At 40.4% G+C, this 16,601-nt stretch overlaps 1 protein-coding gene across 3 annotated transcripts in view; it reads left to right on the top strand.

Moving 5' to 3' along the window:
• Window positions 1–16,601, top strand: part of il16 (interleukin 16) — a 54,740-nt gene that overhangs the window by 30,656 nt on the left and 7,483 nt on the right. For 2 of the 3 annotated variants that reach the window (XM_067597733.1, XM_067597716.1), the window contains 9 exons: window positions 286–535; window positions 2,626–2,743; window positions 3,179–3,311; window positions 5,900–5,987; window positions 7,584–7,807; window positions 7,964–8,101; window positions 9,584–9,736; window positions 12,671–12,755; window positions 14,575–15,713. In XM_067597733.1, the coding sequence (XP_067453834.1) occupies window positions 286–535; window positions 2,626–2,743; window positions 3,179–3,311; window positions 5,900–5,987; window positions 7,584–7,807; window positions 7,964–8,101; window positions 9,584–9,736; window positions 12,671–12,755; window positions 14,575–15,713 (2,328 nt within the window). The remainder of the gene's footprint in view (window positions 1–285; window positions 536–2,625; window positions 2,744–3,178; window positions 3,312–5,899; window positions 5,988–7,583; window positions 7,808–7,963; window positions 8,102–9,583; window positions 9,737–12,670; window positions 12,756–14,574; window positions 15,714–16,601) is intronic. The other variant, XM_067597725.1, reaches the window with a different exon arrangement.

Genomic DNA, 16,601 nt, shown 5'->3' with positions numbered 1-16,601 from the left:
GTATCACCTGATCTGTGTACATGTGAGCGTGCATGTGTGTCATTGTGCTCATGCATGAGACAAACAAACACATACCCACTCATAAAAAAGGCCCTAAACAAGTTTTATACTCTTTATTTTTCATTTGTGGTTAGCTCTGTTGCTGTTCCAACAACAGCAACAGAGCAGTCAGTAAGGGCCCACCGCTCATATTATTTGCTTGGGGCCCCTACATGTTAATCCTGTCCCGATTACATCTTCAGCAAAGGGTCAACCCTTTTTTTTGTCTTTTGAAATGTCTTGCAGCAAATCAAAAAGGGCCTATTGACTCTGGTGGTGAGGACCAGCCTGCGTGTGGGGGCCCTGTGTGGCCAGGCCCAGGTAGCTCAGCTGTGCAGGTCGCGCTCCCTCAGCTCCACTACAGGCATGGCCAGGGTCAGTGCTGACATGGGAGACTACAACTACCTGAACAACACTTGCAGCAACTCACTGAGCATCCCGGGTCAGCCTGCTAAACCCAGGGATCGCATTATGATGGAAATCATTCTGCAGAAAGGTCAGCCATGGGTGACATTATACACATTATAGTTATTGATGATGATATTGATGTTTTTGCTATTTTATCAAAGATACCAAAAGTTAGTGGTTAGAGTTTCTCGAATGGGAGGAGTTGCTTGCTTTTCTTAGTTTCATATGATTATTAATGGAATATTATGATGTCATTTAGTTGTTTTTTTTAACTGTTGACAAAATAAACTTTTTAAAAGGTTATTCCAGCATATTTGGGGATTCACAAGAGAGATTAAAAAATTGTCAGAATGGAAGCAGCAGAGGCCAAGGTATCGACATTTAATTCCTAGAGTGAGTCAAGCTCCAAAGAAGCTGAATCTTAGGCCGTATTCAGACCAAATCAGGCGGTGCAGCATTCAGCCGCAGGGTCGAGCAGAGGTGTGGGGGGGTTGTGGGTGTGTTTATTTGCGTTCTAGAATGTAAGCTCTGTGGAACAATCAGAAAATAACGTTTTATTGATCAGATTCACTGGCTTTCTCGCTACCAGCGCTCCCTCTCTTCATCTACTCTCTAACTCGCTCGACCACAGCTGCTCTCTCTCTTTCTCTCTGTCTCACCAGTGCTCTTTCTCTCTCTCTTTCTCCCTCATCTTTTTTAAAATGAGTCAAGAAGCTGACAGCAAAGTCTAACTTTACTTTTAACGTTATCATATGAAGAGAAATGTCCTCTCCTCCTCCTAGTAATGTCTTTATGCTCCCTCATGGCAGACTTTACAGCTCTGATCAGTCTGATCTCTGGGTGTGATTGGCCACCACAGCCTTCAGCCGCAGTGACGTCAGGTTGTGTTTCTCCAAAAGTTGACTCTGGCTCAATTTTCCGGCTGCAGTCCAGTGCGGCACCGCAGCGGCCAAAACAGCCGTGGCCAAGCTGCATTACCCCCATTCAAATGAATGGGAGGACTGGCATTTTCGCCGCACCGCCTGATTTGGTCTGAATACGGCCTTCCTATAATGCAACCAATAGCATCTTTTGGTTACAAAACACCCACCTCTTTCAAACAACAATAACACAGACTCTGTGTTCTATAAATTTATAGTTTCTGAGCCATGATACATCAGTCTTCATCAGATCTGTGATCTGTGATTTTTCACCTAACATGTCACATTACATTAACACAACTTGTATTACTATTATTATTATTCATCATCATCATTACCTCAGTTTACATATACCTCACATGTTTTTCATTGTAAATTTCTTTCTTTTTTATATTATTTAGGATTACTTAATTTTGTGTATATTTTGACTGCTAAGCACCATGATAGTTAGGGAGTTCTCCTGCTCTGCACGATGGCACTGCAGATGGACTCAGTGATTACCTTCAGCACTTGGTCGTGGCACCAACAATAGCAATCGTCTCTTAGTGCTTTAGGACAGCTGCTGAGAATGTGTTCCAGTGTTCCTCTTCCTTGGCACAAGTGACATTTTGGTGCTTTGACCTTGCCCCAACAAAAGAGGTTAGATGGGCTGGGCAGAACATCATACACAGACTGGATGAGAAATTTGATGCAGAAGTGTTCGGCCCTCCTCAACTTGGACCATGAGATCTTGTGGTCCATCACCTGTTCCCATCTTGTCAATGCACCCTTTTGCTGCATCCCCACCATCTGGCTTGCACGCAGCTCCTTAACCCCGGGTCTCACTTTCTTCTGGACTAGGTCTCGACTCTCTTTGCCCTTGGCTTTGTTGTAGTGGGTTGTTGGAGTGCTGCCTAAACTTCAGGCCCCACGGGTTTTTGCCACCACAACACCAAGTCAAATTCTGTGTATGTGCAAACCTATGTGGCAAAAAATGTGATTCTGATTCTGATTCAATAAGTAAACTGACATTTATGTATTAAATCACTCGAGTTCCCTTTTAAGACATAACTTTGGTCACTTGTTGGTCATTTGTCATTATCTTTTATATTTATAGACTACATGATTGATTGCTCAATCAATAATGAAAAGTTAGTTTCTAAAACACAGTTTCTTTCTCTCTGTTGTGGTTCACTGTGGTGCAAATGCTAAATCTATTTTGAAGAGAAATCATTTTGATCATCATAATAAAACTTCATATGCATGTGTAATTTTTCAGAGGCTGGTGTTGGTCTGGGCATTGGACTGTGTTGTGTTCCTTCTGGTGATGGATGCCCTGGGATCTACATCCATACCCTCTCCCCTGGATCTGTAGCACACATGGATGGTAGACTCAGGTAAGGGCTGGATACATGCCAAGATGTTCTAAATGGAACCAAGAGGTCAAACACAGGTCAGTTAGTAAAAAACGGGTACTGTTAGGTACATATTGATATGATGTGGACAAGAGCACACTCATCTACCTGAGTGACATTACCAACTCACTGATTTTATTTGAATTATCTGAGTTGAACTATGGATTGAATAAAGAAAATAAGTACTCTTGTATATGATAACCATTTTACACAGTTGACAGAGTTTTAAGGAAGCACCGATTTTATTGGAGACCATTTAAAAGTCATATAACCAGATCTTTGGCTGACAGTGTATATACACATGAATATGTGCATACACATTTATATGCACTGTGCATGTACACATGTTTCTCCTCTAAATGTTGTTTTTTCTCTCTTTCCAACCCTTTTACCTGAACTCTCCCTCCCTACCTTTAGGTGTGGGGATGAGATCATGGAGATCAACGACACTGTGGTTTACAACATGGCGCTGAATGATGTCTATACAGTCCTGAGCCAGTGCACACCAGGTCCAGTCCAGGTCATCATCAGTCGACACCCTGACCCCAAAGTATGCCACACCTCCACTTCATTTAATTTAACCATCACTAATACTATGCTCACATTTACAGGCAGATTTATGGGCTTACAAAGCAAAACCACTACTCTCTCAGCTGTAATGTTGCCTCATGAGTTCAAATGTGGGCTTCTGTGCTGTTAGCATGGACTCTCTTTGGTTTCCAACTTGGCGTCCTGGCTTTTGTCCAAACTCCAACAGCTTGTAGACTCTTAACTTGCCTGTGTGTAAACATGAGTATGGGTGTCTTAGTCTTTGTATATCTTAGCTCTTTGACAGTGGTGACCTTTTCCCCTCAAAAAGTTTCCAGGACATCTTCCCAGTGCATGCTTGGATAGGTTGCAGACCCACTTGTGAAGCTGAGAGGAAAAGTGAATGATGATGTCAGCAACAGGCAGTAATTGCTTGTGATGACTGGTATTGTATTGTATTTATTTATCGGGACAGTGTACAGTTTTTAACATTAAAGATGCACTGCACCAGAGTTAGCGCAAAGCTAATTTATATCTGCAGTCCTCCACAATCAAAACATACAACAACACAACAACAAACAGTACAAAGAAAAAAACACACAGAACACATTATACAAAATACAAAATACAAAGCCACACACAATAGTACATCACATATACCCACAATGTTAACTGGACATTAATTGCCCTCTGGCAAGCTATGTAACATGAGCGGAGCAGCTCAGTGGCCATAATTGGAGGTTTATGGTTGTAGTAGTGACCTGTTCAGGCTAAATTAGGTTTTAAGCAAAACTAAGAGTCTACAGCCATGCTAGCAGCTCTGTAGGGCTGTACTTATTCACAGTGGTGCTTTGAGCTGCAAATTAGCAACAAGCACTAATGCTTAAGTACAGCTGTAGCTGATGGGAATGTCATTAGTTTTGCAGGTATTTGGTCATTAACCGAAGTAATTATATAAATTGAAATTTTGACCTGATGGTGACATTAGATGAAAAGTTACAGGATGACAGAATATGAGAGTGAAAGAGGAGGAGAGGGTTAGGTTGATATTTATGGGATTACTGGAAGGGGTGTGGTTGAGGTGTGGTCCTGCTCCTGAAACTTTGCTAGATAAGCTTCAATTTTAAAAAGTGATCAAAATTGACGCAGCACAAACAGAGATATCCTCCTTTCCGATTCAACACATTCTTCTTCCTTGTAAAAATCTAATGCCTACATTGCCCACAATGCTACTCAACCACTAACAGTTTGATCGGAGATTCAGGTGTGTGATGCTAGTTAGCAGCTAATGTATCCTGGAGCTGCTAGCCTCCAGCAGAGATGAGGAGTGGGCTACAGAGGCTTACTAACCTCACTTCTTTCTAACTCCACACCCCCAGATTCTTTTACTTTTCAAACTTGTAGTCTTTAGACTTGGACTAGCAACCAAAAAATCTGTAAAATCTCACAGATGATTTGTTTTTCGTTTAAAATTTTAAGTTCACATTCAAAATCTTGTTCAGTTTCAGTTCAGTTTTTAATGTTTTCTCTCTACATGAAATGCCAAATTACTTTTATTTTAATGTATTCATGAGTATATATGAAGGCATATTTTTAATATTTTGTGTCAAATAATACTAGTATCAGCCTTAGAAAACCAACTTAATTGCAATTTGTGTAAAAGTTTAGAATGTGAACTGTTAGTAAATGTGACCAGCTGATTGGCAGTCCTCTGTCTAAGAAGAAGTCCTCAGTAGAAAGGAAGACCTTTATTTGCTATCTGCTGTCTTTGATTTCCAGTTTCTTACACTGTATCTAGCATGTGATTGGTTGCTGGTTTGCCTCTCAACTAAAACACTTACTCTGTCCTCTGCACCCATCATCTGTGAAGTACCACATGGTTCATTTTAGGCCCTGACTTATTCTGTTCACATATGCTGCTACTCGGGTATATTTTTAAAAAAAAACATTCTGGGTTTTTTTCTATCACTGTAGGCAGTTATGTTCCATGACACAAACCTTGCCTGTTCAAAGATAAAGTTGTCCATTATTCTATAGTTCTCTTATCAACAAATCCAATGAAAAGACCAAATCTAACAATGTGTTCGTCCATCTCTCAATATTTTCTGACTTCCCTACCCTGTCCCCCCGTGGCTCTCAGCTCCAAGCCCATTGGTTCCTTATGAAGATACACATCTTCAAAAACAGCTCACAAATAAATGGTCATAGTAGAGTATGACCTTTAAAAAAGGCTCAGCAATTGGTCAGTAATGGTCAATGTAGTTTTTAGCAAATGTTACTCAAAGAGGAGGAAATAGTGCTTTTTTAAAGGACTATTTTCTGTAGCAGATGAATCCACATTTGTTGCTCTAGTGCGTATTTCTGGCAGCAGGATGGTGGGTGTGGGATTGAGTCAAAATAAACTGCAGTGTGTGTGTTCATGGTAATGAAGGATTATGACACACAGTGCAATAGTGTGACTCATTGATGTGTTTTTAATATCTTTGAAATATTTGTGAGTTGCCCTAAGCATCATTTGGTTTTCATTCTCCTGAGTTACAGTATACAACAATAGCTAATGAATGCACTGCAATGTTCATATTCCCATCTTCTTCACTCTGTATGTCACAGGTATCAGAGCATCAGCTGAACGATGCAATAGCTCAAGCTGTGGAAAACAGCAAACTGAGAAAGGACAAGAGCCAGTGGAGTATTGATGGTAAAATATTCATTTTTTCCTCATATATTCATTCTTGTTCAGGGCCATGGATGTTCTGGAACTTCCAGCACTTTCCCCACAGAGCTTGCATGTGCCACCAAAAAAAAATATTGAGTTTCTTGTTTTGATAAGGTTCTTTACATGTCACCAAGATAACAATTTTTCTTATTATTACTTTATTCCAGATTATTTGGTTAAAAAAACTTTAACAACATAAAACTCTATCTCTATAATCTTGCAAGTTATTTCACAAAATCGACAGATTTAAAAATCAATCAAAGCATGTGCTCGGTCTGTGGTCCAGGGGGGTTGAGATACTTGGCACTGGGCACACTGTTAAGTCTGCTACATTCATTGAAACATAAAAAGTCTATTCAGCTTCAGAGAGGTGCAGCATGTGGTCAGGAAGGGTAATCAGGTCATCACTGCTGATAGACAGACAGAGGGAAGCTGTGCTCAGTGCTGATGACAGTGAGGATGTGCACTGAATTTAAGAGCACTGTCATTCCTTTTTTTAAAATTTTGATTAAACTTGTCTACTGCACAGACAAATTATACACAAAAACAAAAAAGTAAATACTCAGTCTGTCATAATATACAAAGTCCTGTCCGTTGTCATTCCAGCCAGCCTCCCAGCTCTCCTGGATATTCTGTTTGTCAGTTACACTGACATCCCCACCACATCAGAATACAGTAGTTCCAAACATTGCATATAACAAGCATTACAATGCATGATCCACATGATCCATATCAGCTTGTCATTGAAGGTAGATATTTATGGTGATCCAAACATTCATCTCTTCCTGTTGATAATTAATATTGAAAAATAGCTCAAAGTACTATATATGCTGATGCGGAGGGGCGTCTGATTAGAACTGGCACAGTCATTGTTTCTTAGTTGAGGGGTTAAATCACAGACTTGCTAATTTCCATTTGAACTGCTCCTTTATTTTCACCACATTTGAAGGTGTACAAGGAAAGGTGGGTGTATGTGTGGTTCTGAAATAAATATAAATGAAATATACAGAGTATGAAACAACAGTGAATTATAATATGCCAATGCATATGTTATGGATGACATTATTACAACAACTTATCAGCCAAAGTGAAGAAAGTTAGCCTAGTGCAAGGAATAGTTCAACCAAAACTGTCAAAATAATATGAAAAATACGACAATGATACATCATTTGACACATCAGAACAAGATAAAGTGTCAAAGTGAGAAACTTTTCATGTTATTAAAATGATCATGATGGGAGCAATGTGCTGCCACAGAATTTATAGCTCTGACATTGTATACTGTAAAAACTCCTGATTTCAAAATGCTTAATATAGTACTACAGTTTATGAGTTCTATACCTGATGCAGAAGTGTTTTAAAGCCCCTTTTACTCCCATTATCATCTATAACTGAGCTAATAAATCAGGATCAATTAATTTTCATATGATTATAAAGTCATTCAAAAATCACCCCAATCAGCATCCATGCTTACAGCAACACACATTTTCTTCAGGGAAGCTTCTCTAGCTTTTTTTTTAATTATATTTGATGCTATGGCTTTATTATATTTCTGTAATTATTATTAATGTGCTGCAGGGCTGCGTCGACTGGACTCATGCTCTCACAGCCGGCAGAGATGCGAGCGTTGTCTAGAGCGGAGTTTCAGTCAGCTGACGGTTCAACGAGCTCAGAAGACCATGACCCGCTCCTGCAGTGACAACACCAACAGCCACCACCACAACCGCTGCCTCACCATCCACAACCTCCACAACACACACCATAACCCATCATCCCGCGTCCACAGCCTGGACACACCCAAGGTAAGTAAAACCAGCAGAGGATGATCATGTATGTTTTTGTACATTATTATCTATTTGTTTTTTTCTGCAGTGTGTCAAAATGTTGATGAATGAGTTTCTAAATTGGGAAAAAAAGTATTAGTTTGTGTCTGATCTGATCTTGCCCGTCCTCTGTAGGCTATGACAGAGACATGGTCTGACAACAGACTGTCGGTGCCTGTGTATCCTGATGAAGACTATAATGTTCCATACAACTCTGCTGCTGCCAACCTGTCCAGTCAGCAGGCCCTGGATCTGGCCTACAGGAGCAACAAGGTACCTCATCCTCCAATGATCCATTGTTTCTGTTTCATGTTCACATTGACTTATTACTAACTAACTAACAGAAGGACAATCATATGAACTGACAGGTAACTCATCCACTGGATAGTTTTGTTGATGCCATCCTGCATCATCAGCACTACCTGAACCCATGTGGGAAATCAAATGAATGTGTTTATTTATCTTCTCTGACATCACAAAGAAATTATTAGTCCAGATAGCAGCTGGACCTCATATGACATAAATAATAATGCTAAAAATCAATATCTATTCTCACAGTCTTGTTGCTTTGCTTTCACACCACAAACAAACTGCTGCAGAGTTGTTTGCTTGGAACCTTTTCCAGCAGACTCCTTCATGTGTGTTTCTTCATGCTGCAGACATTCAGTTCAACTTCATCCTTACGATGCTAAGGGCTGTGATCTGGTCCTATATGTGTTAAGCATCTCACACATATTGGGTCCTACTTAAAGCATTTAAAGCTTTTATCCCAGGAAAGTCATTCTCTTCCTGTGTCTAAAGAGAAAGCTGCTAAGAACATAACGTTCAACAGCAACAAGCATTAGTGAGACAGAAATGACTCAAGTGTTCTGTAGTGTGCTTCGGTAAAGCTGCTGTGGTCAGAGCAGTCAAGAGTACAAGAAGACTAATCATCCAACCCTGTTACAAAACCATGTTCTTGTCCAACTCATTTGCATCAGTAATATGATCTCTGGGAAACACAATGCTGCCAAGATTGTGTTTTCTTCTCCACATAAAAAGCTTGGTGTAACATGTTCTAACATACTGTATGACTGTATCTCAGTGGTAGATGATTCTCTGCTTTCAGCACATCCTCAAATATGTGAATAGGCTCACTGTGTTCATAAAGCAGCTAAATAAAGTACAATGTTCCGCTGTATATTCATATGACAGACATGTTTCATGTGTTTTACCCAAGTTCATGCAAAGTTTAATGGCAACATCAACTATATAACATCTATTGGACATCTGACGTTCATAAAGACAATAAATTACCACCAGTCCCCCCTGACTCATGGGACATGTGCCAGTAAACGTGAATATATTGTATATATGCTGTTGTATGTTTCCAAGTTAACACAGCTTAATGTACACATGCAATCATTTCAACGCATTCCAGAGTTAAAATATGATTCAGCATAAAGCTGTAAAAGTCTGAAACTAAACCATAAGCAGAGCTTTTTTGAGGTCCAAGTCAAGTCACAAGTCTTCAAAAGCAACTGACAAGTCAGTCTGTAAGTTGTTTAGATCAGGAATGCTGAGAGAGAAACCTCAATGACACAGAATTTAAATGTTTTACTTTTTTGGATGTTTTTTTTGTTTTTGCCACATTCTCTATGAACTGCAGTCATATAATCCTTCATCAAACATTAAATACAGTTTTAGTCAACACTGTTGATACCTCTGACAGAGCTGTGTGTGTGTGTGTGTGTGTGTGTGTGTGTGTGTGTGTAGTCCACCTCCAGGCTACGTGCTGCTCCACGTCGGTACTGCTGGCCTCAGGATGTGACCAGTGAGGAAGGTTATAACGGAGACTCCAGCAGCTCCAGCAGAGGATCCCCAGTCAGAGACGATGGACTGGAACCTTCATCACACTCCAGCTGCCAGGTATTCAGCTGCTCAGCAACTACCACTACAGAGGGAATGTTTATTGTTAAAGAAGCCATAAAAAACATTCACTTTTTTGACATGGTGAACTTTTTGCACATTTGCTTTTATTTTTTAATTGCTCTTGATGAAATAAAGCTAAAGCACTGAGGTATTGTTTAGTGCACAAATTAAAAAAAAAAAAAAAAATTCTTTGACTACTCCTCAGGTTGCAATACAGCCACCGTCATCATAATGATTCACTATCATATCTTACACAACAGAAGAGAGCTTTGGTTCCCTTTTCAAGTGTTCTTTTACCCATAACTTCATGAAGCACAGATCTGTGGTGTTTTTTCTGTATACAAATAGTTATGTTTACATTACACACTATTTCTCATCAAAATAGTAGCATACCAATACACTAACAATAAAATGTTGGATGCAAAAATATTCATTCCGTTTGTTATCTTGGGCTGTAACCTATTCAGTAAGTCTTCAATGAGAAAACTTAACACCCCTTGAAAGTGGTGTTTTCGCTGACCTCCAGTGGTTTAACTTCTCACTGTGCTGTAGTGATGTACAGGTGTACTCCAGGACCCATGACATCACTATTGGATGTGGTTACAGGTGCAACAGAGCACATTTCTGAATACATACAATTACACCCATCAGTGGTGCCACATGTGGTCAGATGTGAAACAGGTTTGAAATTTTCCTCCAAAGAGGGCAGCAAAACACTGCTTTCATAGATGACCGACTGTTACTTTGCCAGGCTACAGCAACACAGCTGCACACTGTCTCTTTTGCTCTCGGCAACACATGACATGAAAGATGCAAGTAGGGCTGCAACTAACGATTATTTTCATTATCAGTTAATCTGTCAATTTATATCTCGATTAATCGATTGGCTATTTGGTCCATAAAATGTCAGAAAATGGTGAAAAATGTTGATCACTGTTTCCCAAAGCCTGAGATGACGTCCTCAAATGTCTTGTTCACCCAAAGATATTCAGTTTACTGTCACAGTGGACTTAAGAAACCAGAAAATATTCACATTTGAGAAGCTGAAACCAGAGAATTTAGACATTTCTTTCTTAAAAAATAACTCAAAATGATGAATCCATTATCAAAATAGTTGGTGATTAATGAAATAGTTGGCAACTAATCACTTAATCGAGTAATTGTTGCAGCTCTAGATGGAAGGACTCAGACAACTAGCACAGTCAGAGAAAAAGAGGAATTTTGTAATAAATTACATATTGAAAATAATCAAACCTGAACCTGACCCCGGCCCAAATCTTTATGCAACAAAATGAACCTGACCTAAAACCCCATATTTTGGACTTCTGTGCCAAAATATGGAAGTAAAATCAGTTAAAACTAAATCACAATCATCCTTCCATCACTACTGCAACTGATTTGATGTTCTGTAGTTTCTCATATTCAAAGTATTGACTTCCTCTGAGAAATGCTGCTCAGATGAGGCTAATATGGTCATCAAACAGTGTGTCAGTTCAGTTCCTGTATGAGGATGTAGAGAGTAGTGCTGAAACCAAAGAAGCCTGTCAACTGAATCTGCATCTCAGTCTGCGTTTTTCACTTCCACTTTAAGTTCCTCCTCTGTTACACATCAGAAGAGCAGGAGGCGGGGACTACTACCTGCTCACTGTCCTGTCTGAAAGTGCCAATCATGCTTGTACTAACTATGTTTCTCTAAGTGTGCTACTCATGCTTCTTCTGAAAAAGAACAACACTTAACAAGCTCCTTTCCTTCCACTGCCTGCAGTTCTTCAGCAGTATATACAAGGCATTGCGAAAGATCCTGAGGTTACTCTTAAGGAATGTATGTGAAGTGATGTGGCTTTCAGTGTGTCGCTAGTGAAAGCATGCTGGCTGCCTTCTGCTTTTTATGATACAACTTAGAGAGAATGAGGTGATTGTTTCAAGCACAGTAACTTTACAGTACAGTGTTTGACTTTTCTATTGGTATTTTTGGTACCACTTTTTAATAAGACCCCTTTATAGAGGGTTTAAAAGTTGTAATGGTTAATCTTTTAATGCTGCTTTAGGTCAGTTATAAGGCAATTTAGAAACATTTACACCTGTATACTTAATGGGTTATTGTAAGAGCAGCCCTTTTCCAGAGGCCAAACCAAAAATTGTTCATAATAATGGCTCATTACTGATTGAGTTAGTTAAATAAAGCCATTAGTTTCAACTCACATACGCTTCATAAAGGATGTTTTAATAGAAAGAGGTACTGCTTTAAAAAAAAAAAAAAAGCAACACAATATTGATTTAATTGTGCATGTCTGTGTGTTTGAGAGTTGTATGTTTACTATATGGCCACAAGAATGCAGACACATACTCTTGTGTACTTTTTGTCTGGGCTGTTACTTCCAATGAAGGTAAATATTAATGCAACAGCATGCAGTTAGATTTTAGACAACAGTGAGTTCGCAACTCTGTATTCTGCAGTTTCCTGTTTCAACATGAAACTGCTCTAAGGTTATAGTGGCTGAATGGGAGCAAATCTCTGCAGCCACTCCAACATCTGGCAGAAAGCCTGAAAGCAGAAGAGTGCAGGCTGTTACAGCTGCAGATGAATGCCCAAGGTGTCGGAATCACATGTTCAGCTGTCACATGAGTGTGATGTTCAGGTGTCCACATACTTTTTGCCATGTAGTGTATGCTTGTGCTTTTCTATGTTTGTAACAATGCTTATTATGCATCATGCATGCTTTGTGTGTGTGTGTGCATGTCAGTGTGAACATGTACGCCCTGTGCTTGTTGCCTGTTAGGTCGAGGGCCTTTTGCTGACTGAATTAAGCAATGTGAATGCAGCAGCAGTGGCATGGATGAGTGTTTGAGCGGAAGAAGGGTACATTATTGCACCTCTCTGTGGTTGCTGTTAGAGAAGCTATCGTGACACAATACTTCCTGTTTGTGTAGCAGGAAGGAGAACGAATAAGAGAACAGTCAGAGGGGAGCAGAGAAGATTTGACTGCAGCCTGCACCGAGGACAGATTACACACAGGTAGGACCACCTTACATTCAAGCACCTGAATGCTACTTCAGAAAGCTGGTTAATGAGACAGTTGTTCCAAATATATAAAGTGACAGGAAGCTGAACCCAGAACCCAGTTTATGGTCATTAGTGTTCAAGTGGAAAGTAATTCATTTTCCGTTTCCTGTTTCAAACTGTGTTTTTATGTGTCAGTAAATAATACTTAATCAAAATATGATGATGGCGTTCAATGAGACAACAGCAATATTCCCTGCAACATCACCTGCTTTACACCAAAGGTTCAATTTTAAAAGTTAAAATTTAGTATAATTGATTTCACTAGCAATTTTACTACTTGTATACACAGCCTGTATATAAAGATGGACATAGTGAAGTGTGACATTGCCCGTTGGTTTCATTGGAGCCAGGGTGTTGCCTTTCACACTCTGGAAACATGGCCCGCTACCTCAGACCCAAGCTAATGCTAGCTTACTGGGAACACCAAGCGCTGCACACTTGGGCTAACGTTAACTACTTTACCTAAACTGTGCTAACAGGGCAGGTATCATAATCAAGTAACATTAAACTTAGTGAAATATTGCAACAATAGTCTGACTCAGTGCAAGTCCTGGAGCCGGGGAGAGCAGCAGGTGAGCCAACTGTCAAATATGGCTGTCAATCAACACCCACACAGCAGACATCAAAGGCACTATAAGTCTTCAATTCTTATTAACAGAGCAATAACTTCCAAAAGGACCACCAGCATACTTATTAGAGGGTCTGAATTTAGAGATTGAGATTGTAATAACTCTTTGAAAAAAAGTATTAATAGGGAGAAGTTGAGGGTTTTTCAATAGGAGTCAGTTGGAACATCTAGTGGCCATCGGTGAAACTTTAAGGTACTTTTGCATTGGCTTCAACCTCAGCCTTAGTGGATGCTGATTGGTTATATATAGTTGTCCTGAGATGTAAAATGAAGACCAACTGTGGTGACACATTTTTAAATATAGTATTGCCACATTTAGACTTCACACCTAAGGTGTTGTGTAGGAGTGGGCAATACTGCATGACTGACATCCTCTATCATATATTATTATATTGCCGTATCAATATATATCATGAATACAATAAAGTATTAGAGTCATTTTTACGGTCAGGTAGAGCAGGTCACCCACTAATCACAGGGATGGTGGTTGGATCTTTGGCTTCTTCTGTCCACAAGTGTATTTGAGCAAGACAATGAGCCCTAGAATGGCTCCTGATGGTCAGGACAGTGCCTTGCATGGTGGCTTGCTGCCACTGAATGGGTGAATGAGAGACATGTCGTAAAGTGCTCTAAAAACACACTCCATATACCTTTCGTATAACAGCTCTGCTCACTTGCATTTAAATGGGGGGATACCTAAAATAAAATAGTATGGCAAAATCTCAGACATTATCTCACATTATTGTCATACATTTTGTATCTATATGTCTATTGTAGAAACACAAGTCAAACATTTGAATGTAAGCTATGGTTGCTAACTGTGTATGTCTGCTGTTTGGTGCTGGGCAGGTAGTGTACAGTGAGTTTATCAGAGCTTTTTCACTGAGAGGAGCAGACTGACGCTGTGGGTTGAAAAACCAAAACAATGAGCTAAAAGATGCTTAAATGCCTCATAGAGCTGAGAGAAACTGCAGAGTTGATGATAATTCTTTGTGGGTTCAAAAGTTTGGACACACTTCCATTCAAGTGAATAAAGTGTGTCCAAACTTTTGACTGGTACTGTATATGTATAGATATGTGAACTCAAAATGTTTGAGGCATGTGACCACCTTTAACTTCTCTACCTCCTCTGTGTGTGGACAGGTGAGTCATCAGCTGTGTTCTGCTCACAGCCAAAGAGAGGAGCTCTGAGAAGGCAGGCACGGATTGAGCAACATACCCAAGAACAGCTTCAGGATCCCTGGATCCGCCTTTCAGACAGCCCCCCCAAAGAGCCACCCGACATCCACCACAACCACCACCATCACCACCTCCACCACACACAGCCTACCACCATGAGTGATGAAGAGAACACCCCTGAGCTCAACGGCACTCAACAAGTGACTTCAGATCCTCCATCTGACCTGGCTCCTGAAACCAAATGTGAGACCTCCCCAGAATCAAAGAAGGGGCCCCCAGTGGCACCCAAGCCCGCCTGGTTTCGTCAGAGTCTGAGAAAAATTCGGAATGAGCAGGCCCAGAAGAAGATAGCTAAACCTGCTGAGCAGAGGCCCACTGCGGGCTTCAACAGAAGCTTCGGAGTCAAATCTGCCTCGTCTGCAGCCAACCTGTCCATCAAACAGAAGATCCACTCTTTTGAGACTTTTTCCACTCCAGAGAGTCCAGAGAAGGGGGACAACAGAAGGCCTGTGGCCCCCTCCACCTCCCTTCCTCTGATGGAGAAAGAGTCTGGAAGTCAAAACTCCCCACTTGGAGAGTATGGAAAGAGCAAAAATGAAATCCCCAAAGAGATCCAAGTGAGCCAGTCTGCATCTGCAGGGGAGACAGACAGCACACCCTCTGCTGTCACCTGCTCCACTCCTGAAGCTTGTTCTCAAACAACAGCCACGTTCTCTGAAGCTGAACCATCCACCCAATCCCCCACAGATCCCCCACCTTCTGACACCACCAGCACTGATCCAGAGTCAGGGATAAATGATTCTCATTCAGCTCCAGTCCACAACAACATGGATGTCTCACCATCCGAACAGGAACCTGACCCACAAAGAGAGAATGTCAGCAGGTCCACAGAGTCAGAGGTTTTACCTTGTGCTGGTCTCACCTCTGTGACATCCAATCAGCCTGAAGGGGAAAGTCCTCCAGTGGGGACAGAAGGGGATGGAAGCCAGAGCCAAGGAAAACTATTCAGCCAGACCCCGAGTGCTCCTGCTTCCACAGACATTAACTCCCTAAGAGGCCTGGAGGGGGAGAGTTTAGGGAAAATCCTTGCCTTCAGTAACCAGGTATTCTACTAATCATGACAAAATGTCAACTTAAATATATTTAAGTATATATTAAACACAGTTTTATTGAAGTATGAACCATGGAAGCATACTTTAAACTGAAGTATGGATCAGTTTATATATGGATCGTGGGCTTCCATGGACCATGGCTGCAGGACCCCCGTGGTCCTGCTTGACACCCATGCCTGATATTATTATTATTAGTCATACTTCTATTATGGTTATGATTATGATTATGATTGTTTCTCTTAAAGAGTATGGTCTAGACCTGCGCTATGTGAAAAGTGCCCTGAGATAACCTCTGTTGTGATCTGGCCCTATATAAATAAAACTGAATTGAATTGAAATGAAATAGTAAAGATCTTAAACCTAGATTTCGACACAGAGTCGCAAGATTAATTAATCATGCAGGCCCCACCTTAGTTGATATTGCATTTTAGTGATGCAAATTCTGATATTGTCAATGAATCAGATCTCCAAAAGCCTGGGGGGGGGGGGGGGTTGGAGCTCTGGGGTAGCTAACCACTCTGCCCAGTTGGTTATCCAAACTTGGGTTAAGGGATGTAGTGGAGGGTAGATATGCAGTCCATAGTTCTCCCACTGTTTTATACAGATCCACACATATGGACAAATTCACATCTATACTTCTGCACATTTGAAATTTATCAAGGTGAATAGTTTCACACTTTCTCTACATGGCTTTCAACAAGAATGTAATTATCATTTTTGGCACATATACAGTATTTGGACACATGTACAGCATGCACTCACATTTTTTCCAATTACCAAATTCTTTTCTTTGCATTTATATATTTTTCTTCACATATTAATATTTTTTTCACTAATTTCATGACTGTGTACATTTCATATTTTGTCATATTTTATCCA

Source organism: Thunnus thynnus, chromosome 1, assembly GCF_963924715.1.
Source record: "Thunnus thynnus chromosome 1, fThuThy2.1, whole genome shotgun sequence".
Taxonomy (NCBI): domain Eukaryota; kingdom Metazoa; phylum Chordata; class Actinopteri; order Scombriformes; family Scombridae; genus Thunnus; species Thunnus thynnus.
This window is presented reverse-complemented; position numbering and strand designations above follow the sequence as displayed.